General features: G+C 36.9%; 1 protein-coding gene across 1 annotated transcript in view; it reads right to left on the reverse strand.

Annotated features, from left to right (window-relative positions):
- Positions 1 to 27,574, reverse strand: part of LOC138811277 (RNA-binding motif, single-stranded-interacting protein 3-like) — a 770,298-nt gene that overhangs the window by 87,217 nt on the left and 655,507 nt on the right. Inside the window, exon 5 of the mRNA XM_069999013.1 lies at positions 6,852 to 6,910. Within this exon, the coding sequence (XP_069855114.1) occupies positions 6,852 to 6,910 (59 nt within the window). The remainder of the gene's footprint in view (positions 1 to 6,851; positions 6,911 to 27,574) is intronic.

The following is a 27,574-nucleotide window of genomic DNA, read 5'->3' on the forward strand; positions in this document are numbered from 1 at the left end:
ACACTCCTAACCCTGTAACCACTGCTTACCATGTTCAGGGGAGTACACATCATTACCTCATGCTTCATTCACATTGAAAGTGGGGGTTCTTCTCCTAGGCCAAAACTAAAGACTCCACTTTCTCCTGAACCACAACTTTGGAATGTATGTGTTTATGTTCTTACATCTTTGTGTTTTTCTTTCTTTGCTTCTCTTTATCTCTCCCTCCCATCCTATCTGCCTCCCTCCCTCCTTCCTTCCTTCCTTCCTTTCTTTCTTCCTTCCTTCCTTCCTTCCTTCCTTCCTTCCTTCCTTCCTTCCTTCCTTCCTTCCTTCCTTCCTTCCTTCCTTCCTTCTTCCCTTCCTCTTTGTCTTTTTCTTTTTTTTCTTTCTATACTGGTATAGGGCTTGAAGTCTACCTTGGTCTCTTCATTCAAGGCTGGCTTTCTATCATCTGAGCCACACCTCCACTTCCAGCTCTTTGGTGGCTAATTGGAAATATGAATCTCACAAATATTTCTGCCCAGCCTTGCTTTGAACTGTGATCCCCAGATTTTCCTGAATAACTAAGTTTACAGGCCTGAGGCACCTGATTCCATGCCAATTTTAAAAATAGTCCCATGAAACAATCATCACATTACCAATACTTAATGAATAAAGAAATGTTGGAGTTGGCTTATAGACACTTGCAGAACAACATACATTCATCTTTCAAACTTAGCTTAGGCTAAGTTAGAGTGTTGGCTTTGTTACTCTTATTTTTTGTTTATTTTTGTGTTTTGTTATGTTGCTATGTGCACGGGTTTTTCTTCCTTAAACTTCAGAATTCTCATTTCTTCTGTAAAGGAAAGAAAATGTCTACTTTTATAGTGATGTGATTAACCAGTACCAGTACAGTAAGATCAAGGGCAAGCATCAAATCAAATGATTGTGAACAGTGTCTTAAATGTTACATGCTTTTACCATGATTTCATAAATCCAAAAGAGAAAGTCTTTACATCTTTGAACTTGAGAAACAACACTGTAGAATGAACAAAGAAGCAAGTTTGGTTTTTTTTTTTTTAACCTGGCTGGGTTTTCAATTAGAAGGAACCCTGCTACCACCTGCCACTATGAAGGAATGTGTCTTTTGTTAAAAAAAAAAAAAAAAAAAAAAAAACCTCAGGTTGAATGACCTTGAAAAAAAAAATCACATAGCCAGTACCAATATGTATGAAAGAAACATCTGTTAGGACTGTTTCACTGTTAACAAAGCCAGTCTCCATACACACATGCCAATTCATGAGACACACATTCCTTCAACATTTAAGATTTACTGAGAGCTGTGTTAAATTATGTAAGATGTGTAGGCGCTCTAAACAACCTGGTTCCTAGCAGAAGAAATTCAATTCTAAGGCCACAGAAACATTTACATATGTAAATGCAGTTATTTGTGTACCTACCACTTAGCAAACATGGTTTCATTTAATCTTGAAAATATTTTTTGCTTTGTAAGTATAAATAACCTCATTTGACAGTAGAGGAAACAGATGTTCAGATATATTATGTAACTTGTCCAAGAAAATTAAGACTATGACTTAGAGGGCTTTTTTGGTAAAGACTTAAAGAGAAAAATCCTTGAAATGTGTAAGTTTTGGGTTATGTTTTGGCAGTATTAGGCATCAAACTCAGGCATGTTAGGCAAATCCTCTACCACTGAGCTATATCCTTAGCATAGTGTGTATTTCCTGGTTTGTTTGTTTTTAATTTGATACATATGTATATATGGTGCTGAGAATAGAACCCATAGTCTTTCACATGCTAGGTGAATGCTCTACCTCTAAGCTATACCCCCAGTCCCATATATGGACTTTTGTATTTCGAAGATCATTTATGTATCATTGAAAATTTACAAATTTTAATGAACTAAACATACATATATACATCATATGTAGGCTTTATGTATTTTTATAGTTTGCACATTATTTTAAATATATTCTTACCTAGATCTTTCCATATACATTCATTGGTGAGTATAAATAGATTAACTTCAAACCAGTGAAAGGAAGAGTTCCACATTAATAATTAAATCTGAGTTAGAAGTGATTACTTTTAAAGAACAATCTGAGAAACATATGCTAGTATATGTTTGGCACCGTTGGTGTTTTGACTAGCCTCTGAAATACATCCCTGGCCACATTTAGGCTTTTCACTGAGAGGATATCAAGGGTTCTCAGGTAAAGGAAAGACCTGAAGCCTTAGTAGGCACTTGGAACTGTCCTGTGTCTAGTATCTTGACAACAGAAAGTAAGTCAGATCTGGAAACTGTAGGATTTATAATTTAGAGGAGGGACGCAAACTTGCTAGTAAGGCAGGTGATGTGTAATCCCAGGTAGAGCTCATACTAGGTGATTTTGTCAAGTGCTTAAATATTGGCAAAAGTCATTCGGATATAATTGAGGCGGGCTAGCAAAAGTAAGACCATAACATGTTTGTGTATTGGTATGAGTTGAATTCTAATTATAGGCAAATGAATGTTGCAGGATAGCAAACAATGATCTGGAAAAAAAGGATTTCCATTCAGCTAGTAAAAGCCACATTAGTAAAAAGCCACATTTTAATTATGTGTTGAAGTAATAGATGTCTTACATCCTGTTTTTAAGACCTTGTGCATTCTACAATAATCACTTATTTTTTCCTTAATAAAACTATATAATTTTTGTATGTGTAACAGCACCAGCGAAGAAGGCTTAATAATAAATAATATCTAATGAAAATTATTTTAATACACTATTGTTGTCTGTTAAATCTAATGTGTGTAGTATTGTATTTCTTTTATTTATTTGTTGGTTTTTACTGATACTGGGGCTTGTTCTCAGGGTCAGAATTTTGCTCAGAACTAGCAATCTACCATTTGAGCCATGCCTGCAGTTCCAGCTCTTTGCTAGTTAATTGGAGATAATTGTATCATAGATTTATTTTCCCAGACTGCTTCCCAACTACAATCCTCAGGTCTCAACTTCCTGAATCACTAGGATTATAGGTGTAAGTCACTGCAGCCCTGCTTATTTTTTTTTATTACTTTTGACTAATGTGCATTTAATAATATTAGAAGCAAATACTACTGGGGAAAAAAGTATATAATTTTCAAGCCACATTATGGGCATTCTTTTGCTTACATTTATTACAGAAACTTCTCAAAATTAATATAGTATAATAACAATTAAATATTACATTTTTCCCTTATTATAGTTGTTTGGCAGATCTAGAGATAAGGAACAGAGTCAATTTACCACAAAAGTGAGTGCATTTTCCTATCATTGGCTATGTGAGACCAATGGCATTTTCTCAAAGAAAACCCAATATGAAAATTCTGTGTAAATAGTATCTATAAAATAATCTTGAGTAAACTTGCTGCACTGTTGAAGGTACCAAAGTTCCTACATAAACTAAACTTTTTGGAATATAAATAAAAGCTAATACACATATCAAACAAAACTTACATGTAAGTTTATGTATTCCCCATGATGAGTGCTAAAATCAATGTCTAACTGATACTAGAGTAAAATGTCTAATTGATATTACAGTAAAATTACTAAAGAAACAGAGAAATATAGCACTCTGGTATTCCCAAGGGAAAAATCATTGTCTGAAATCCAAGTGTTTTTATATCTAGGTTTTGTTTTTATTTTTAGTCTTCTAATCCCATTATTTGAAAATTGAATAAATGTGTATTTTTCAGGTCATTTTGTTTCATGAGTTTCTTGCTCAATAGACTGTGGGCCCACCTGGCAGAAGTATCTACTCCTCTCTAAATGCAATTCCTCAGCCTCATAAATTTCACAGAACATTTATTTTAGTTTGTACTGCTTTCAGGAAAAAAAAAAGGGCACTGGAAATGGGGCTTTCCACCACATGGTGTTTGGTTTCCTCCTTTGCTGGTTTTGTTTTCACATGCAAAAAACTAAAGGGAAGTGCACTATCAGCCAGAATTCCGGAGTTTAGGTTACACAAGCACACACAGGGTGTCATTGATACCAGGTCATGATGCCCAGGTGTCACTACTACTTGGTAGGAGCTATGTCATACCCTGTAATGACTGCACCAAAAAAAAAAAAAAATATATATATATGACAAAAAAACCCAGCATATCCTGTCTTATGGCTTACAAGGTTTAGCATAGTAATCTGTATTTCCCTCACCTGCCTCTTGCCAAAGCATTAGCTGTAAAATAAAAAATAAATTACTTCTAAATTCATCCAGATGTATGGCCTCATATTTAGTAACCTAAACATATCTTTGAAAGAATATGTAACACGATAATGAACTACCAACTAAATTTAGTCCAAGAACAAAGTCACACATCACTCTCTGACACAATCTAAGGGGACTCTATCTTTTTCTAAAAAAGTAAGTGTAGTAGGCAGAAGTAGTTCTTCAGAAGAAATAATAATTTTGTGATTTCATAAGGAATGAATGCTATTTTTCATAAATGGTTTCAGAATTTTTTGAAGACTTGTCTTGAACTTTGATTCTAGGACCCAGTGAAATGTCGAAGGCAACGTAAGTTTCCATAAATGTAACTCAACCACCCTATGACAGCATACTCTTAGAAGTGAGTTGGTATGTTTGGCATACTCAAACCTCTTGTTAGGGTTATGATTGTTAGGCATGGAAACTTTGTATGAAATATCCATTACTTATTCCCACTGCTCTAAACACATAATCTGTTACACAAAAAAAACAGTAACAACAACGAACCAGGGTAAAGGACAGAGAAAAGGAAAGCCAAGCTTCAAATGAATGTAAAGGCCGAGATAACGGAATTCATTTATGATTTATAACTTCTTTTCAATAGCTACTCTCATGTAATTTTCTCTGAAAATTTGAAAATCCACTGGATTCAGGGGCAAAATCCAGAAAAACAAAACAAAGCACAGCAGGCTGGTGCAAATTTTCATAGCTTGTAACAATAGTTCTTATTCAGTCCTTGTGTTTGAATATCTGAAGGAACTGTGATCTGGTTTTCATTACTCCCCATCTGGTGTTATTGCCTGCTTTGTTCAGCAATTTCTGGCCATTTTGGCCTGATGGTTACTGTTTTGTTTTATGTTGCTATATTACACAGAATGTAACTGTTGTAGCCACCACCCAAGAAAAGAATAAGCTTGAATAAAAAGATTTTGATGAAATAGTTCCTGATGATCCCTCTAACTACAGAAGTGTTTGTTTCAGCTTGACTACTGTCCACTTCTTACAAGGTGTAGGTGGGATGCAAGAAAGAACCAGAACATATCTTTCAGAGATAAAACAGAATTACAGGTTCATATATCAAGATTAATTCTTCCTCTCTAAGGAGAATAATGTCTGTACTTTCCCATATCTTGCTAACTACCAACTTACAGCTCATGACAAACATATCATATCACATGTTTAGAGATAAAAATATATGCGTCCTTGTCTCTGTAATGCTTGGTTCTAGTAGCATAGTCGTCATCTGGAGACAAAGCTGCAAATGATTGAAAGGCAAGCATCTCAGTAAAAACCAAATCCAATTTATGCTCTCTAAGGACAATCTCACTCAAACACCTGAACTCTTTCACTTCTTTCTTAAGCAATAGTCATGAAGAAGATCTTTAGCTCTGCCTTATTTAAAAAAGCAATGCATGGCATCCTCCTTTAATTCTTTGCTATATTTGAAGTTATTTTCCCCAAACAAAGAAACAGTCATGAGTTACTAAGACATCCCAGAAAGAATAACCAAAATATAAACAAAACTAAAACCAGCGTTTTTTCCTCTTAAAGCTGTACTTTTTTTGAAGAGACTACAGAACAGGTATGAGAAATAGTAAAATAATGATATATTACTTATAGCATATACCTTAACAACAACAAAATTTAACTAAATACTGCCAGTTTTTTATACAAAAGCTACCAGGTATTGTCAATGATCCACGTATAACTTATCTAATCATTACAACACTCTACAAATCAGGCCTTATTATAATCACAGGTTCATAGAAGGCACAATGTATAACTGTCTTCAGTCACACAAATGGTAGTTTAGTTCGACTACCTTCAGCACCAGCTGATACTAACCCTCTGATACCAATCACTTTATTTTTCCATATAAAACTTGGCCAGGCTTAAAAATGCTCTTGACTTTTCCATATTTCTTGATTTCAGTATTATAATAAAGAATAGATGAGGAATAACAAATAACATATACAAGAAGCATCCCAATATTCCAGTGAGAACTCTGTCATGCAAGAGAGACCATATATATTCACAAATATTTAATATAACCTTTAAAAATGTGTAGCATTCTGAAACATGAAGAAACATTAGCCACAGATGTAGTCAAACAACTTCTGAAATGCTTCAGGAGAAAAGAGCCTGACCTTAATAAAATACCAACCCTAAAATCCTGTGAGATATTTATAGCCAAAGCTTAGATATAATGGCACCATCAGTAAATTCATTCCTAGTCAACAAATTTACTAGAGCTCCAAAGAACAGAGAAATTAAAACATGCTTTACATGGGAACATTTTCCCCAGTGATCCTCATTTTTATATAGGAAATCAATTTGCATCACTGATAATATCATTCACATCAGACAACACAAAGTTGTTAGGAGGTAATTTAGTTTGCTGCTAAAGCAATTTGATACTTGTTCTGATTTGTGGTTTTCATTTTGTTTGTTAATGAAAAAAATTAATGAGCAATGTTACCAGAAATACAACTCATCAAAGCATTGGCATTATTAAAGAGGTTTGCCATATACCACACATTGGGATCATTGTGCAGCTGGGAGACCTCTTTTGCCAGGAAGACAATTGTGAATTAAATAGGATAGGCAAGGCCTTCAGGCCTGGAGGCCCTCCCACATACCTTTACATTGATTTGTGTTTTTGTCAAGAATTGCCTTTGTGGATACAATTTTTCCATACCTGAAAGAGATAAAGAAAGAGGAAAAAAATCCATGTTATTATAACCCAACAGAAGTGTTTAACATACATCTTTTATTATTATCATCTTTAAACAGTTGTACAAAAGGGGTTCAGAACAAGTCAGATTATGAATACAATGTATCTTGATTAACATCACCCTTTTCCTCATCTTTCAGACCCCACAAATGCTCTCAAGTTACAAGGTTCCATTTTCACATATGTACATTGAATATAATGACTGTGTTCTCTCTCTCTCTCTCTCTCTCTCTCTCTCTCTCTCTCTCTCTCTCTCTCTCTCTATCTCTCTCTCTCTCTCTCCTTTTACCTCCTCCTCTCTCCTAGAATCACCTCCCACAAAAACATATTTCAACTTTTTGGTATTTATTTGTTAACGTATTTAAATGCATATAAGTGTACACAAAACTGAGCATGAAGCAGACATGCTATTAGCTACCATTTGATACCTGGATGCTCTCTCATCAGTTCTTCTTTTTGAATTAGGAACATACTTCCTGACATAAGCACCAAGGGAAGGGAAGGGGGGGCACCTTCACAGTTCACAGATCATCTATGAGCCTGTGTCATAGGATGCTGGAAGGGGATGGTATGTTATTGTAGCAGAAGTAAATATCAACCTATGGATTTGTGGAGACAAGTGTGAGCCTTGCTGCCACATTTCATGGAGTCTGTTCTACATGCAGACAAATGCCTTTGCTATAACCTTGAACATTTCAGGCCATAGGAGTTTCTTCTGTAAAAATAAGCTATGCACAGAAACCTTATGTTTCAATCAACCTTTATGTGCTTCAGAAATCAGATGCAGAGCTTCAGAGTGCATAAGTTAAAAGAATAACAAACACCTCATCTTGTTTGGTTGGATGAGTCATATTCACTCTATACATGATTTCATCATCCATAACAACATACACATTTACTTAAATCATGTCCTGGATCAGTATTTATAAAGTGATGAAGATAATGATACAGTTATTACGAAGATTTACTCCAGTGTTTAGGACAGTGGCTGTTAAGTAAGTGCTTACTAAGTTGAACTTTTCTTCTAATTGTTCTCTCTGACCTCTGGGAGGAATACAACAAACCCTCAAGTAGATTAGATGGATGGTTGCTAAAAGCAATATAAAGTTAAAAGATTGTTATGAAGGGAAAAGGTAAGTGCCTGGCACTAGTAATCCTAGCTACTCAGGAGGCTACAATCTAAGGATCATGGTTCAAAGCCAACACAGGCAGAAAAGTCCATGAGACTCTTAGCCTTAATTACCTAACAAACGATGGAAGTGGAGGTGTGGCTTAAGTGGTAGAGCAACAATCTTGAACAAAAAAGCCAAGTATGAATGTGAAGCACGCGTGCACACACACACACACACACACATACACACGCACACACAGAATCACAGGCACACACACAGGCACACACACGCACACATGCACACCATACAAATAATTTACTTAAAAATTAAAGATATGAATGTTACCTATTAAACTATATCTTAAATTTGTAATTTATACTCTTATTTTCAGTGTAAAGATTTCAGGAACTATTTCTAATAAGCTCATTCTTACCAAAACCCCACAAGTCCTTTCTTATTCCCTCAAAATAAACACCTCCATGCCTCTCTTTCAGATTTTATTTCATCTCAAGATAGTCTTGGGCAAACAGCCAGTAAAATCATCTCCTACTTAAACCTTCTGTTTACAATAATACCAATTAGCTAGATGTCATGTTTATTAGCTTTGGTATATTCAAGCAAATCAACATTTAAAATGGATACAGAATAGCAAAGAAGACAAGGACATTTTGTACATTTTTTATTCCATTTAGTGTGTGAGAGCTTAAAACAAAACAAAACAAAAAAACAACGAATAGAACTCAACAACACAGACCAGGGACAAAAATCCTTAACGCCCCCCCCTCAACTTCCCCCCTGCTCCTTTTTTATTGTTATTATAAAGGTGATGTACAGAAGTCTCCAGCACTGTTCATTGGCTGAGCAAGCACCCAAGCCATTTTGGAAAAAGCATTTTAGGGAAAACACTCAGCATTATGAAAAGAAGCATTTGGACAGGAGCCTGAGCCACTATGAGAACAAGAAGCTCCATGATTGGTCCATCTTATGTGATTCAGCATTTTAGTGAGGCCTGCCACCTTTGATTTCTGTCACCTATCAGTTCACTTTTCTCTCTTTTAGTTTCATGCAGCAAAATGTGTTGTAACACCACTCAAGAGCTCAGCAGAGGGAATTTGAAGTTCTTTATTATGAACTGTTTTATTTATTTATTTATTTATGTATTTATTTATTTATTTATTTATGTCAGTCATGGGGCTTGAACTCTGGACCTGGGCGCTGTCCCTCAGCTCTTCAGGTCAAGGCCAGCGCTCTACCACTTGAGCCACAGTGCCACTTCTTGTTTTTCTGGGGTTTATTGGAGATAAGAGTTTCATGGACTTTCCTGCCCAGCCTGGCTTTGAACTCTGATCCTGAGATCTCAGCCTCCTGAATAGCTAGGATTACAGGCATGAGCTCCTGGCACCCAGCTATGAACTGTTTTATAAAATTATATTAAGTTTCCAAAGACAAAGAAAAACTTTGAGGCATAACACTTATGAGAAATTTCATAAGTATAACAACTACTGCAAGCTTTTTAGTAGATACACAAGTTTTACTATTGAAAGGATTATTTAATGCAATGAAGTCAAAAGCGTATTTCTCAGAGAGACTGTCGACAAAATTGAGTGTCTTGAACTGTCAGTGAAATATTTCTGAGTTTCATAACATTTAAAAACACACTTCTGTGATTAAATTGCAGGAGAATGCAACTGCTTCATTTAAGAGTCGGAATTCACAAAAGTAAAACAGATAAAGCCATATAATCTAGAAAGAAGTAGTTTCCTGAAGGTAATTTTCATTTCTTTTAAAGCTCAAAAAAGCAGAAGAAATGAAATTAAGTCTAAGTTTAAAATAATGCAATTTCCCATAATTATGAAAATATATAAAACAAAATATCCATGTGGAAGAGAGGCTAAACTTTTTGTTTTTCAACACATTGACATCTTTGTATTAAATTTTGAGAAGCATGTTGCATAAAGCTGTTCTGTGTCACCTCTAAAGATCAGTAGTTGTGGAACTATACCAGGAAGCCCATTGACCAGTGTATATTCAAGTAACTCATAATAATATAAATCATTGATGCAGTCCAACTACTTCTGTGAAAATTATTGGCTTTAGAGACTCTGCATTATATGCAGAACATTTAAAATTATATGTAAAATACATGTAACTCCCTAATTAACTATATAAAAGTATATGTTAAGCAATCTTGCTCAAAAACAAGCTGACAATCCAGGAGTAGATTGCTCTTTTCTGTTATTCTAGCTATTTAGGAGAATGAGTTCTGAAGATTGAGGTTCAAAAGTCAGCCCTGGCAGAAAAGTCTGTGAGATTCTGAGATCCAGTTAACCAGCAAAAAACCAGAATGGGAGCCGGGACTCAAATGGCAGAGTGCTAGACTTCAGTGCAAAAGCTAAAGGACAATGCCCAGGCTATGAGTTCAATCCCTGTACACACACACACACACACACACACACACACACACACACACACACACACACACACACACACACACACACACACACACACACACACACACACACACACACACACGGGACTGTGTGTGCTTGTAATAGAAATAAAAAAAAAAACACTAGTTGTTGGGATTCCAATAATTTGGTTTGTTAGGACAATCCAGAGACAGATTTTAAAATTTATGTATTGCTGTCTTTTTTTTTAATTTAATTTTATTTTATTTGTGAATATACTGTACAGAGGAGTTACAATTACATGGGCAGGATAATGCGTACATTTCTTACCAAGCATTGCAGCCTCCTCCTTTGTTTACCCTTCACATCCCTTCCCAGCCTCCCCCCTCCCCCCCAATCCCAATCCTTCTCCTTCCCCCCTTCCCCCCCCCACCGACGTTGTAAAGCTCATTTTGGACATGACAACTTGTACTTCTCATTGTTGCAACAGGTCCACCTGTATCCTTAAACAACTGGTTTTTCCCCATCTCCTCCACAAGTTATACTGACATCAAATATAGTGAAAGCAGGGGTTATACTGTGGGGGAGCGACATACAAAGCAACGAAGAGATAATGTTATAAATGCGTTAGAAACACATGCATGAAAGAAAAAAACATTAAAATACACATCTAAGGGTTGATTTTCCTGACATCATATTATCTGACCTTTTCCGCTTGACTCATACATATACTAGATATTACAAATAAGGGAAACCATGGGACTTACGTTTCTTTGGGCCTGGCTTACTTCACTTAATATAATTTTTTCCAAGTTCTTCCATTTCCTAACAAATGGGGCAATGTCATTCTTTCTGATGGAGGCATAGAATTCCTAGCCATAAAAGAAATGCAAATCAAAACAACATTGAGATATCACCTCACTCCAGTTAGAATGGCAAAAATCAAGAACTCTAACAACAACAGATGCTGGAGGGGATGTGGACAGAAAGGAACCTTACTTCATTGTTGGTGGGAATGTAAACTTGTTCAACCACTTTGGAAAGCAGTATGGAGGTTCCTCAAAAGACTTCACATAGAACTCCCCTATGACCCAGCAATCCCACTTTTGGGCATTTACCCAAATGTTTACAAACAAGACCACAGTAAAGCTACCAGCACAACTATGTTTATTGCAGCATTATTTACCATAGCTAAGATATGGAACCAACCTAGATGCCCCTCAGTAGATGAATGGATCAAGAAAATGTGGTATATATACACAATGTATTGCTGTCTTAACTCCTCTATCAGTGACTTCACATTTCTTTGTCTTAATCCTCCCCAGTAGTGCCGCAGGTGTATAAACAAACCACCTAGTACATTCCTTTCATTCTACAGGGCATTTTGCATGACAAAGAACACTTCCAGACACTTAAGTTTTTGCCACTCTGGAGGGTCTCAGACTAAAGTAAAAATGTATCTGTTCTCCATATACCAGAAAGAATAGAATGTCTACTTATAGATTCCTCACCTAATAATTCATTTTTATAACACATTTTTAATGAATTAATTTCACATGATTATCTTCACATAAGGTGGTATCTGTTCTCCTATCACCCAAAGCCTTGTTTTTCCAACTTTATTGAAACACCTATGTAACTGAATCTTTGTTTTATGTGCAGACCTGTAATACTTTAGGGAAGATGCCATGGCTATTGCATATTTGTAGTGGAGACCATCTACACATAGTAGAAGTATAACATTCTCACTATTGGCAATGCTCCTCTCAGACAGATGAGACCAGCTGTTCTTAACTGGTTATAATAAGCTAATCATTAACTGGCAATGCTCTACTCTTAATTATCCTTCTTTTTTGTATTTAATTGTGCCTTAAGAGTCCACTGTAGATACCATTGTTCACACAATAATAAACTCTTTGTTATCATATGCTCAGTTGGATTGCAGTATCATCTCAGGAAAAGATAATCCAAGAATATGTTTTGTATTTTAATAGTCCTTTAGTCCTGAATGGTGCTTACATCTTACTAACAGTAGTCAAGGGAGACACTGTAAAAGCCTGATTTCTTTTTCTAGTCTTTCTATTTCCATCATATCCATAAATCTAACAAAATTTGATTACCACAAGATTCTTAGAATTTCCCTTGCTATAATGTAATTCTATCAACATCCAATTTTCTTCCTGATTTCCTGCCTCCCTACCTATAACTCCCCTTGCCTAATACCAGGTTTTTGTTGTTTTTCTCGGTCAGATAACAGTTTACTCTCCATTTCTTTTGTCTTGTATTCAGAGCCACCTCCGCCCCAGGATGCCCAGGAGTACCTCCATCCCAGATCAGTACCCACTGCGGGTGGAATCTTGACAGTTACTTGAGAAGATAGACCATGCTTTCCTGCTGCCCTGTCTTGTATAGTAGAGACTCACAAGGTCAAAGTGGGCACAGAGCTGCTCAGCTCTGGCTAATCTAGGGAAGGCACTGGGGAGAAGGTGTGGCCAGGTGAGGGAAGTTGTGGCTAGGAGGAGGAAGGTGTGACCACAGAGCTGTGGAAGCTGTCTCAGTCCATGGAGGCTTGACTTGGAGGGGCCCAGGATGTGACCTCAGAGAGTGGGGAGGTAACTACCTCCAGGTGTGCTAGTTACCTAGGCAACTCGAGGTAGATACTGGGGGGGGGAGGGGCGTGGACAGGAAAGGGAGGTACCTGCTTGGCCTTCCTTGGTGGATTTTACAATAACATGATCAAGAAAGTTGTACTTCTTCTTGTATTAACGTCTTGTGGTAAACATGTTGTTTTAAAGTAAAACACGTGAATCAGCAACCTAAATCAATAAACTACATGAATACTCCACAAAAGTAGAATGGATAGATACATTGAGTTATTTAAGAAATTCAAAGAGGGGGCTGGGAAGGTGGCTCAGTGGTAGAGCGCTTGCCTTGCATACCTGAGGCCCTGGGTTCGATTCCTCAGCACCACATAAGCAAAAAGAAAAAAGCCGGAAGTGGTGCTGTGGCTCAAGTGGTAGAGCGCTAGCCTTGAGCTGAAGAGCTGAGGAACAGCGCCCAGGTCCAGAGTTCAGGCCCCACGACCGGACCCAAAAAAAAAAAAAAAGAAATTCAAAGAGTAGAATGGATAGATACACTGAGTTATTCAATAAATGTAGTACAGTACCAGGATGAGGACAACCAATTAGAAACAAGGAAGTGAATGAATTACCAAACAATGTGGAGCAGAATACACCAGAGAGAAAAAGTCCACAATGCAATATATATATATATATATATATATATATATATGTGTGTGTATATATGTGTGTGTATATATATATATATATGTATGTATGTATGTATGTATGTATGTATGTATGTGTGTTAGGCAGAATGCAGGCCTGTAACCCTAGCTGTTCAGAAGGCTGGGATCTGAGGATCACCATTGAAAGCCAGCTCAAGCAGGAAAGTCTATGACACTCATCTCCAACTAACCACTATCAATCCAGAAAAGTAAAGTTGAGGCTCAAGTGGCAGAGAGCTAGCCTTGAGCAAAAAGTGCAGGGACAGAGACCAGATCCTGAGTTGAAGTGCCTGGCCAGGCACACACACACACACACACACACACACACATACACACACACACAATTGTTTTAGAGAAGCTAATTCATTAGAAGGCAAGGTCATAGTTACCCTTGGGAGTGGTAGGCAATTTGAAGGGGTCTGTGTGGCTGTTGCTATTCTGGTTATACTCTGTCTTGTGATGTTTCTGCTAGGTGTGTTCTATTTGTGAAATACAAGTTGTAGTTAGTTCATTTTCCCAGTTAATAATTTTAATAAAGCATAGGGCTGGGTGCAGATGGCTCACACCTATAATCCTATGGACTCAGGAGACTGAGAGCTCAAGATTAAAATTTGAAACCAGTCTGGGCAGAAAAGTCCATGGTTTTCTTATCTCCAATGACCCACTAAAAAGCCAAAAACAGAGCTGTGCTTCAAATGGTAGAACATCAGCCTTTAACCATAAAGCTAAGGGACAATATCCAGGTTCTCTCTCCCTGGCTCAAGCCCCAGGAGAGAGAGAGACACAGAGAGAGAGAGAGAGAGAGAGAGACAGAGACAGAGAGACAGAGAGAGACAGAGAGACAGAGGACAGCCCTGAGGGTCAAACCACACACACACACACACACACACACACACACACACACACACACACACACACATTTTTTAATGAAAAGGAGCCCTCTGCAATCTAGAAAAGTACAAAAATGCTTCCTATCAGTAGTTCTCTTTGGAAATTTTTACTAAATTATATATATAAATTCTCCAAAATCTTTCACTTAGAGAGAAGTGGAAACTGCCAGTCACCATACTGGATTTTGTGGTGTAAAAGGACTTTTAACTATACATATCAATGATAGTAACTAGGAGAAAAATTAACTAAGTTCTTCCTGATGTAAAATTAATTCCAGCAATAGAAGAGTTTTAAAAAGTGGATAGCATCTACCCTGAGTTCCAGTTCATAGATGACTCATTGTAAATGAGTCAGGTTCATTCACTTTAGAGCACCATGATTTTTCCCAGTTGATGGCTCCTGGGTTTCATGGTGCTCTGGTCACAGATAAATAATACATACAAAACTTACCACCAGCAAGGTACAATGTATTCTGTTCAGGAGGTGGCCTTTTATGTACTTACCTTAAGTTTAACCATGGGAAAGCCAAAGTAAAAGAGGATATGTTTGCCTAACATGCCATGAGAGCAAAATTGGTTCCACTTTCCTAAACACTAAATATCATGAAAAGCTACATTTTATGCCCATAAAATTGGAAATTGCTAAACGGTCTTCAACCTGAACACTGACACTGTAGTAAGCCATTTTTTTTTCTAACAGAGCAAGAATATATATTTCTTGAAATAAGTTTGAAAAAGAAAAATACTAAAATTTATCTTACCCCACAAACACTTACTATGTTAGTTAGTTGCCTTGTTTATGTAGGGTTTTACTTACCTGTGTGTTTGACAGTTATTATCATATCACATGAATAATTTTGTATCTAAAACTAATCCATTTGTTTTTGTGCCAGTAATAGGGATTGAACTCAGGGCCTGGGCACTGTCCCTTAGCTTTTTCCCTCAAGGATGGCCCTCTACCACTTGTACCACAACTCTACTTCTGGTTATTTTCTGGTTAATTGGACATAATGGGCTTTCTCTGATGGGCTTTCTCCTGTGTGGCCTGGCTTCAAATCATAATCCTCAGATCTCAACCTTCTGTGTAGCTAGGTATGAATAGACCAGTGCCCACCAATACCTGCACTTTTAACAACTTCCCATATGACTTTTAAGTCAAGATTGTAATAAAAAACAATGCATACAATATGAGAATTCTGTTAGTATGTTAGACTACAATAGGACAGACATTAAAACAAACACACAAGACACAAATTAAAAATGAGCCACACTGTGTGGTCAATAAGTGTTGTACTAACTAAAAAATTGAATCAGACAGAATTTCTGTACTTACTTGTTCATGAACTATGAATATTTAGCAATCACTAAAAAATGTCCCCAGAAATACACAGGTAATAACTCCTTCAATTTATTTCTGCTGATTTTTCATTTTGAGTATTTCATCTTTGAGTAGCAGCCAACCAATAAAACAACAACAACAACAATACCCTAAGCTAATCTACTTAAGAAAGGCTTGATTTTGTTAATAGCTTCAGAAGTTTCAGCCCATGGTGAATTGCCTTACTGTTTTGAAGTCTGTGACAAGGCAGGGCATCATGGCGGGAACTGGTGGTAGAAGAGGGTGCTGTAACCAAGGCAGGCAAGAAACAGGAAGGAGTTGGGGTTCTGATATACCTTCCCAGGGGCTTGCTTGTTCCCATGACCTAGCTTCCATTAGATTACACTTTCTCCCTATTAGACTACATCTCAATAGTAGCAAGCTCAGATCAAGTATCTAGGGGACATTACATTTGAAGCTACAACACATCATTCTAGGTATGCTATTTTGCTAAGACATATATTTTGCCAATGACATATATATATATGTGGATGGGGCATATGTTGATACTTGACCATAAATATTAAGCAATTGGTTATATCCAGGAATATTTTGGGGCTGGAATTTCTTATTTCTTTCTGGAAATAAATGTGTGTTTTCCCCTTTCTGTTATGTCTGGTTACAGAAAATCCTTTTTCTACAGCATCTAAAGTATGGTCATTAAGTGACGAGGTTGAATCTTGTTTGAGAAGTAACTAATACCTCTAGTTAGACATGCTGCTAGGACACTGAAAGGATTCATTCATTCATTCCATCTGAGGAAGAGTGTGTTTTGCAAAATAAAAGCATCTTTGAGGCCATAGAATTTCAATGTCATAGTGATGGTTGCTGAGTATTTTAATGTACTGTTAAACCACATTTTAAACACACACAAACACATATAACTTAACTATATGATTTTTATATATAATTTGAATAGTACATTCAACAGTAAAAGTTTGGAATTAGCTATGGTAATCTATTTTCTATTTTTGTTTATTTACATCCCATCACAATCTTGTTTTGTGCTGCTATTTGTTGTAATTCAAATGGAATATAATCACTATATTTACTTACTATGTATGTCTAACTCCATTCTAAAATACACACACACACACACACACACACACACACACACATATATACATACTGTTTTTATGAGCTTACATTAAGCTATGTAGACAGGATTTTATTTTTTAAACTATACATTATAATATGTATTTCATAAATGCAATTTTCTATTTCTTTATACATAACTATGGAATTATATTTTCTATAAATATAAATACTGAACACATGAAAAAATGTTTACTTGTAAATGTTAAAATTTATTTAGGCTATAGGTAATAGATGTAAAGTTTCTATTTTACATATTTTACTTTTTTAATGTATTTTTATTATCTTTAAGTAGTGTCTAAAGGAATTTTAATTCAACATGTCAGTTCATGAGTATAATGCTTTTTTTTTTGTCAGTCGTAGGGCTTGTACTCTGGGTTTGGGCTCTGTCCTTGCGCTCTTCAGTTCAAGGCGAGTGCTCTACCATTTGAGCCACAGTGCCACTTCTGGTTTTCTAGTGGTTTATTGGAGATAAGACTCTCACGGACTTTCCTGCCTGGGCTGGCTTTGAACTTTGATGCTCAGATCTCAGCCTCCTGAGTAGCTAGGATTACAGGCATGAGTCACCGGTGTCCTGCTGAGTAGAAAGCATTTTGATCAATGTCACCCCTTCTATCATTCTCACCCATCTCTCCCAACCCACCCATCCCAAGTTACCTGAAAAAATATACTACTTTTACAGTTGTGAGTTATGTTCCATGCTGCAATACAAATGTCAAGATTTGCAAGCACCATCAAGCAATCACTGAGCACAAAGTCCCAGGAAGGACATATGGGAGGAGCTCCTTACTATAATAATCTCCTTCCAAAGGGCTCCATGGGACTTCTTTTGAATGGCTGGGGCATCTCACTAATTTTTTTCAAAGCTTTCTTTTCACTTTCAAACAAACTTTGTTTGTTTTAGATCCTTTCCTGCCTTTTAATTCTTTAATGGGAGGAGAAAATGAATCTGTCCCCCTAGAGGGCATCAAAATGAAATAAATATGTTAAAAATCAGATGACAAGCAGTAATGTGTTAATTTGGTAACATATACACTTTACTGCCCTGCAAAGTGAAGATTAAATCTTTGCCTAGAGATACTGGACTCTCATTTACACCTTGATCACCTTCTGAGAGGTGTCATCTATTGTATTCACTCATTTTTTCATTCTTTTCACAAATAGTTATTGAGGCTGAGTTTATAAGTATATATATATATATATATATATATATATATATATATATATATGAGTATATAAGTAATACTTATACCCTACTCTTGAAGAACTTATCTTCAACACCAGGATAGGAAAGCAATATAAAATGGATACTTGTTTAAAAAATAAATTTTTTTAAAAGTAAATTTTAACAAGTAATTGTGAATATCTCCTTGTGTAATTTCCAGAGAATGTTGTTCTTTATCTACCTTTTAGGGGACCAAGAGAAATCTCACATTTGCAAAATTAAAAATGTGCTTTTACAGCCTCTAGACTGGCCTGATGACTGGCTTTTATCCCAGCTTATTCATTGTGTGTAGGAACAGATGGAAAGTATAGGGAGGAGGGACTCAGGTTAAAAAGGACGAATCTAATTAAATTTACTTAAAAGTTGTATGAACTTGGAAAAGTAATCTAATATTCCAAAGTTTAAAGTTTTCATCTTATAAAGTAAGAATAAAATCAATTTGCTAGGTGAGTGTGAGTTTGAAATCAAACATCTAATGAAAACTGTAATATGGAAGGTGCTCAAATGATGGTGAGTATGTGTATATGTGTGCTTGTGCATAAATGCCATCCAAATATTGATAGGTGTGTATACATACTCTGAAAGTTGTCAGGTCTACATAAATGTTCAAAAATGAACAGATTTTTTTTCCAGAGTTTTATTGTATATGAAGCTCTGTTGCTGAATTTTGGTAGGTGATCATAGTAGCATAAAACATTATATGGGACCCTATACAATGAAGATATTGAAAGGGAAAGCACACTGAGGAAACATACCAAGTATTACAAGTTTTTTTTTAAGTGAAATGAAATGTCAGGTACTTTAAAGTGTGTGAACACAGCAGCTATTTATTTAGATGTGGAACAGGGACTGGCAGTCAGGGAGGTGAGAGTCTACAGGTTAGCTTCCAAGGAGTTGCAGGGGTCCAGAGGCTCACACCTGTAGTCTTAGCTTCCCAAGAGGCTGAGATCTGGGAATCATGGCTAGAAATCAGCCTAGGCAATAAAGTCCAGGAGATTCTTCTAGAAGAATCTCTCTTTATCTCTTTATGCAAAAAGCCTAAAGTGAAAGCGAGGCATAAATGGTAGAGTACTGGACCTGAGTGAAATAGCCAATTAAGAAAACGAGGCCCTGAGTTCAAGCCCTAGGACCAAAAGAAAAGAAAAGATAAGAAAAAAGAAAAAAAGAAAAAGAAAAAGAAAGAAAAAATATCCAATAAAAGAAAAACATAACTTTTCAGAAAGAAAGGAAGAAAAGGGAAATTGGAACACATTCATGTTCCTGGTCACAAACTCTGTTTTGAGGCTTAGTAAATCTTCCTAGAAAAATCTGTTTTATTTGGCCTTATATTGTGTAATAAAAATTTTACACCAACTTTGAAGGCTTGAGTGGAAATTCCTTCCCTTCACCCAGTTTTTTCATTTCATTGGCCTCTCTATGGAAATGTTTTCAGAGAGGTTTGGAAAGGAGAGGATGTTTAGTTCATCTCTTGTGTCATTTTTGAGAAGAGCATTCAGAATCCAAGGAAAAAATGCCTGAGTATTGTTTTTGGAGATTCAGGACTGGGGGTAGATAGAGAGGGAAAAATATGAGTGACACAAAGAAATGAAGATTCAAATCTGTCATTGAGGGAGATTTCTAGAATAGCAGTCCTTATGGTACGATACATGGCTTACCTTTTGGACCCAATCCAGAAAAATTGGACAGGAATCTTTGGGGGTTGCAGCCCAGAGTAAGAAGAAGGCCCTCAGATGACTTTGACACACAGTACGTTTTGAGAGATATCAATTGGACAGACACAGTGCTATCAAAAGAACAAGTGTATTAAGGACGGATTTTTAAAAATAATTTGTGAAGTTTAATCTTGATGTGTAAAACCCTTTACACATCTGGAGGAAGAAAAGGCACATCTGATGGAGGTAAAAGATATATTTGCACTGGGACCTGATGACTCTGATGAGTCCGTAATCCTAGCTACTCAAGATGCTGAGATCTTAGGACTGTGGTTTGAAGCCAGCCCAGACAGGAAGGTCCATGAGACTCTTCTCTCCAATGAACCAGCAAAAAGCAAAAAGAAGAGGTATAGCTCAGGTGGTAAAGCCCTAGCCTTGAATGACACCCAGCCCTCAAATTTCCATTCATTTTTAATTATAGGACTTCAACAGTTCTCTATCTATCTGCCAATTTTCTTACTAAATTAACATTCTAACTCAATCAAACCACTGATTATCAACTAGTTATTTTAGGTGAAGAAATATAAAGAAATTGCCCATGTTTTCTCTGACTTTCTTCCTAAAGGGAATAAAGTATCTGTAAAAGAATGTCAAGAAAGCTGAACTTGAGTTTTTAAATGGTCAATGTATGACTTAAATGACAAATAGCATTAGGCAAACTGAACAAAATATAGTTTACTTTTTTCCCAGCATGGAATTTTATTTGAACAGAAGGAGGTGTTTGCAGTTTTGAAAGTGGATCTTCATGTCTATGGAAAATCTCCCTCAGTGGCAGGTACCTTGTGGATGAGAGCTGAGTGCTTTGCTGTTTACATTTGCCTTTTGCATTTGCATTTGCCTTTTAGAGCAGTGGTTTTTAAAGCATAAGCACCAGTTCCAGACTCCCCTGGGTTCTTGTTAGAAAAGCTAGATGTCTAGGTCTACTTTGTATCCACTGAGACTGACACCCAGCAATCTAGTTTAACAGGCCTTCCACCAGATTCTAGTACACATTCAAGCTGAGAACTGTTTTCTTAAGAGTTGGGCAAGTGGAGAATGCATCATGCTAGTGAACCTACTTGTAGCATGAAAACAAGAACTTGCTTAATGTTGATATACTGTCCTAAAAAGATAAATATTATCTCCCTCCCCCCAGCTCTCTATCTCTCTCTCTCTTTCGTACTGGGGCTTGAACTCAGAGACTCACCTTTTTGCTTAGCTTTTCTACCCAAGGCTGGTATTCTATCACTTGAACCACATTTCCACTTCTAGCTTTTGCTGGTTAATTGAAAGTAAGAGTCTCATAGACTTTTCTGCCCAAGATGGCTGTGAGTCACGATCCTCAGATCTCAGTCTCCTAAGTAGCTAGGATTGTAGGTGTGAGCCACCAAAGTCCAGCTAAATTGTTTCTCTTACATAAAATAAATAGGAAAAGTATATCTGATTGTCAAAATGCTGCCCCTTCAACAAACACTTTCTCTCCTAATAATATTTCTCTACTTTTCCTTTCTAAATACTCTTTAAATGTTGTGTGTAGCATGTTTACTCCCAGATGTGTATTAATAAGACATTTTAGCTTCCACAATAAACCTAGGAAAGTTACCTGGTGTGACCCATGATTTAAAAGGTTGATTATTTCAGCCAGGGATAATGGCTTACACCTGTAATTCCAATTACTGAAAAGATGGAGATCAAAAGGTTCAAGGATTAATATCAGCATTGGCAAAGTATTAGTGAGATTTCCATCTCAACAAATACTCTGGGTTCAAGTGGTGGTAAATACCTTTAATCTCAGCTATGTGGGAGGCATTGATAGGAGAAGTTAGCATAGATAAACTGGCATCTCATGAAAATATGAGATCCGACCTGTAAAATAACTAAGTAAAGAATGGCTGGGGACATAGTTCAAATGACAAAGCACCTGCATAGCAAGAGTGAGGTCTGCAGTTCAAACCCCAGTACTACCAAACAAAAGAAAAAAGTCTAATTATCTCTGTGAAGAAAGAAAGGATGCTCAATGACCAGGCTCTGGACCAATAGTTCTGGATTCCCAGTGGAATTGTGACACATTTAGCCTCTGGATGATAAAGGGCATGAATTTTTGATTTGAGAACTTGGAAGGACCAAGTACAAAACACTGAGTCAAGCACTTATAGAAGTGTTGTCTTTTGATCCTCACCTTTTTCTTTTCTCATAGTCATCAGGCCTAGGAAAAGAAATTTTTGTACATTTTTTCATACATAGCAAAGTACCAAAGGCAGGGTGGCTTAAAAGACTGATTTTCTCACAGTTTTGGATTCAGAGATCAACAGCGGGCATGGTTGGTTCTTTTGGGGTAGCGTCCTGGTTGGCAGATGGCCTGTACTTGTGTCTTCATGCATCGTTGTGGATGTCTGTATCTTCACGGAACGAAGTCAGTTCCATTGGAATTACTCATTGGTACTGATTTTATTTTGATTATGACTTTCAGAGCCCTGCCTCCAAAGACAGTCACATTCTGAGAAGCTAAGAAGAAAATTTTCTATTTTCATTTTATTTTGGCCTTGCATTGGACTCAGAACCAGGGTGATCTCCCTTATCTTTTTCACTAAAAGCTGGTGCTCAACTGCTAGAGCAATACCTCCACTTCCGGCTTTTGACTGGTTCGATGGTCATGAGACTGTCACAGTCTTTTGCCTGGCTTTGAACAATGATTCTCACATCTCAGTTTCCTGAGTAACTAGGATTACAGGAATGAGCCGCTGGGGTCTAGCTAGAGATTTTAACACACACTTCAGCCCCTTGCAACATAAATAGCCATGGACATTTGTCTGTAGGTTGAGGTCGAGTCTCTGGAGTAGCAGTGACTGTGGTCTTGTCAATGCTGGAATTTGGCAGCTAGATTATCCTGACATGTTACAACTTAGACTCCTGCAGGTTCGTATGCTCCATTAGCATCCTCAAATAGCCAAGATGAAGGAGTCATATCTGCAGAGGCAAACAACCATAATTGCTAAAAAAGATAATGTTTCATCCATTAAATAAATGTGATACCTTTTTCCAGCCCCCATATCATCACCGAAAGCATGTGAGAAATGAGTTAGCTGAGAGTTAATTGACTGCGGAAACGCTATTTTCAGTCTCTGCCTGTATTTTTTGAATTAATATACACAGTGGGTGATTCAGCAAAGGATTTAAAAATAAATTCTTTATAGAAATATCCTACAATTTGATGTCTTCATAATTCATGAAGAGAAGACCCATAATAGCTCTTATTTTCCTCTTCAAGTATGGAAAAATAAAAGATGCTATTAGTTTAAATTAGGCTTGTGCTTAGAATAATCAAGCATTTTAACAAATAGCATTTGATTCAGATGCCATTTAAGACAAAGGATGCCAGGAAAGAACTGGTTCTTTTAAAAAGGAAATGTAAAACTTGCATTGACAAGCTAGAGTATAAATATCTTAAAAGAGATGATAAGCTGAGTACTGGTGGCTGATGCAGGTAATTCTAGCTACTCAGGAGGCTGAAATCTGAGGATCATGGTTCAAGGGCTTTCAGGGCAGGAAAGGCCACGAGACTCTTATCTCCAGTTAAACACCATTTAACCAGAAGTGGCACAGTGACTCAAAGTGGTAGAATGTTGACCCTGAATGCAAAAGCTCAGGGACATTGACTAGGCCCTGGGTTCAAGCTTCATTGACAAAAACAAACAAACAAAAAAGAGATGATAAATGATATATGAATATGTAACATTCATTTGTGAAAACTCAAAATATATTATGACTAGGTATTGTAGAAGCTAAAGAAAACACTGTTTGGGGCCTAGATGTGGTCTTCATGATCATGTTGAGTGGTTAGAGGATGGATACATACAATGTACACTTGGATATAATTTTTCCTTTCTTGCTGGTCCTGGGATTTGAACTCCAGGCCTTTGGCTTGCTCAGTTTGCTTGCTCTCCTGGTGTTTCATCATTTGTGACTTGCCTCCACTTTGGCATTTTGCTGGTTATTTGGGAGATACAGTCTTTTAATCTTTTCTGCCTTTGAATGTGATCCTCAGGATCTCAACTCCTGAGTAACTAGGAATTTCATACTAGTGGTGTGAGGCCAATTGAATATTTTTTAATGTCAAAAAGCGTCTCAGCTGCATTGCAGTGGGCGCTGAGCACATCAGCTGGAGTGCCCACATGCAAAGCACTGTGATATAAAATATGTTGACTATATTTATTTTTCTCCTAATTTCAATCCCCTGAGGAAATAACTGTGAGTAGCATTTGTCTCTCCTCCATGAAGGAAATACAAGATGGAAAAGTAATTGGATTTGTCAGAAACCTTCTGGAGCCAGAAGGCATAGGGGTCTAGGGCTTGGTATCTATTTCCAGAATCCACTCAATAATTTGTTCACATTATTTCTGCCAGTATCAGATTGCTTCTTCCACTAGTGGCTCACATAGTTGAAGAAAAGCTATGTGAAGACTGACTAAACATCTTCATCTAAAGCCTAAGAAAGGGAAGGGTGAGGAAGGTAACCACCTAGTCTTTCCTTTCCCTTAGAAGAGGGTTAAAAATACACTCACACACACACACATACACACACACACACACACACACACACACACACACACACACACACACACACACACACACACCTTTAATTGCTCTAGTGATTTTTCATCTAGTATAGATGTATACATTGAACAAAACATCAGGAAGAGAAATTCAATAAAATTCTTCACAGGTATATTGAATTGATGAGTTTTGCACTTTTAGTAGTGTGTTTTTTTAAACAAACAGAGCACACTTTATTTACCTCCATGAGTTATTAACTTTCTAGATCATGGAGAATGTGAGCTAGTCATGCAGAAAATACCTGTTTGTCATCGTGAGAGTTCAGACATGACCTGTAACCAGCGGTCCATTAAAAACCTTCTCTTGTCAAAGAATATTCTAGATTTGCAAAAATCACTCACAATGCAGAATGTTGTAACTGAGCCAAGGAATGAAACTGCTGTAATTCTGGTCAGCGGCCACGTGAAGTGCCCAGTGTTCTGTACCATTGTTTTGTGATCCAGTCATTTGGAAACTTGGGCTTGATATGTAATTAGAGAGAGAGCAGTCAAGATGTAATACGTTTTGTATCATTGCTCTGTGAATATGTGTGTGTGGCAGGGGAGGGAGAGTATAAAATTTTCCATTCATAGTAATATTGTAATACTTGCTGGGAAATAAAGTTCTATTTAAGCCAGGTGGCTTACAGGTTCATACCTGTAACCTGAGCTACTCAGGAAGCTGAGATATGAGGGCTGATGTTCAAAGGCAGCCTGGGCAAGAAAGTCCACGAGACACTTATCTCCCTTAATCATTTAAGAAACAACAACAAAAAAGGCCTGGCCCCGGGCGCCTGTGGCCTGTAATCCTAGCTACGCAGGAGGCTGAGATCTGAGGATCTCAGTTCAAAGCCAGCCCTTGCAGGAAAGTCCATGAAACTCTTATCTCCAATAAACCACCAGAAAACTGGAAGTGGCCCTGCAGCTCAAGTGATAGAGCACTAGCCTTGAGCTGAAGAGCTGAGAGACAGCACTCAGGCCCAGAGTTCAGGCCCCATGATCAACAACAACAACAACAACAAAAACCCCATAAACAACAATAACAACAAAAAACCCTGTTTTCACTGTATTTGATATCATACCCTGCATCTTGTATATACTAATTTGGGGAGCGGAGGGGAAAAAACAAAATTCTTAAATAAGGATACAGGTTGACCCATTGTAACAATGAGATGTACAAAATACTATGTTGAAACAAACTTTACAACTTTGGCAGCAGGGGTGTGGGGGGTGGGTAGCTGTGGAGGTGGAAGGGAAGGGATGGTATGGGGAAAACAAAGGAGGAGGCAACAATGCTCAATTGGAAATGTACTCATTACCTTGCTCATGTAACTGTAACCCCTCTGTACAGCATTTTTACAATAAAAACGTAAAAAAAAAAAATCCAGAAGTAAAGCTGTAACTCAAGTGGTTAAGTGCTAGAAGTTGCTTGCCACAATACTCACAATTTTCACAAGAATTTATTTGACTTTGTTATTTTTCCCCTTTGAAAATAATGATGTTTCCCCCCATGAAATATGGGTATATATGTATTATATATATATATATATATATATATATATATATATATGTTATATAACTGATCGCCCCATATACTACCTTTAACGAAGTACAGGACATCCAAATAGTACTTACACTGTTATATAGTAATATGCATACTATACGTAGGTCAAAAGTTCTATTGCAAGATGTAATTCAGTATAAAACATTGTGTTATTCACTATAAAATACTGAATAATGATATCTCATAATTTAAAGATATAGCTACATTTTACTTTTGAAGGTACTTCTATAGACAATTTTAAGAATAGCTTTCATAAACAATTAAGAAGGACTGTTAACTCTTAGACTCAAAGATGCAATGCTGATCATATAAAAGAATATTTATCAAAATGAACTCCAGGAAATAGAAACAAGAGAACTTTTTTCTTTGTTGCTGTTTTTGTTTTCTTTTTTATTTGTCTTTGGGAGAGCAAGGGGGCACAGAAATGGAGGAACAAAAGGTGAACAAATGCAGCAGTGGTACTCACTGGACACTACGTTGAAAATGAATTATACAACTTGTGGCTGGGGACGGGAGGGAAAAACTGGAAAAGAATGTGGGAAGAGGTGACATTGTCCAAAAAGAAATGTGCTCTTTATCTACTTATATAACTGTAACCTTACATTTTTCCTCCATAGACAACAAATCCCCTGCATTCTGTATAAAGCCCTCTTTCTACGTTATGTGTATGGCATAGATTGCTTATTAAATGAACTGTAGTCTGCATGTCTTACTGTAACTTAAATTTTATTTAACTTAACATTTTAACCATGATGATGGCACGGGGGCTATGATTTATTTTTAGAGTTCTGGATTTCCACTAAACAAATAAAGTACAACTTATCACCTATCCTGTATGACTTTATTGAGGTTTAGCTACAAACTCCTCTATTTTTGCATTATACATGCTTTGTTGCCAACATTCACACAAGTGTCTGTGGGTTCACATGTGCATAAGTTTTACTAGGGACCCATGCAGGTTGGAGAAGTCTGCAGGGCATTCGCTCCTTGCTTCCGCACAGCAGATCCTCTACTACCACACTCCTGTCTAATTTTATGCACTTGTTTTTAATTTTCAAATTATTTTGAACATTATCATTCTGTAATGTTCATAAATTTTTATAGATAGTAAGCAACGTGCAAATAAAACTTGAGGAGAGATGTAAATGAGTCACACTTAAAGCCCTCATGATAAGAGAATGTTGAATTGTGAAGTTACAGAATCATCCTTTAGTGACAAAGTTTGATCTGCTTTTTATTTTATTGACTATAATAATTACTTTCAGAGTCTCTCAGAATTTCCTTCCCAGGTTGTCTTCAAATCAAGATCCTCAGATCTCACCCTCTTGAGTAGCTAAGATGAAGATGTGAGCCACCAACTCTGGTGAGGTCTGCTTTTTAGAAGAGA

This window comes from Dipodomys merriami, unplaced genomic scaffold (genome assembly GCF_024711535.1).
Source record: "Dipodomys merriami isolate MVZ:Mamm:240054 unplaced genomic scaffold, mDipMer1.0.p SCAF_52, whole genome shotgun sequence".
Taxonomy (NCBI): Eukaryota; Metazoa; Chordata; class Mammalia; order Rodentia; family Heteromyidae; genus Dipodomys; species Dipodomys merriami.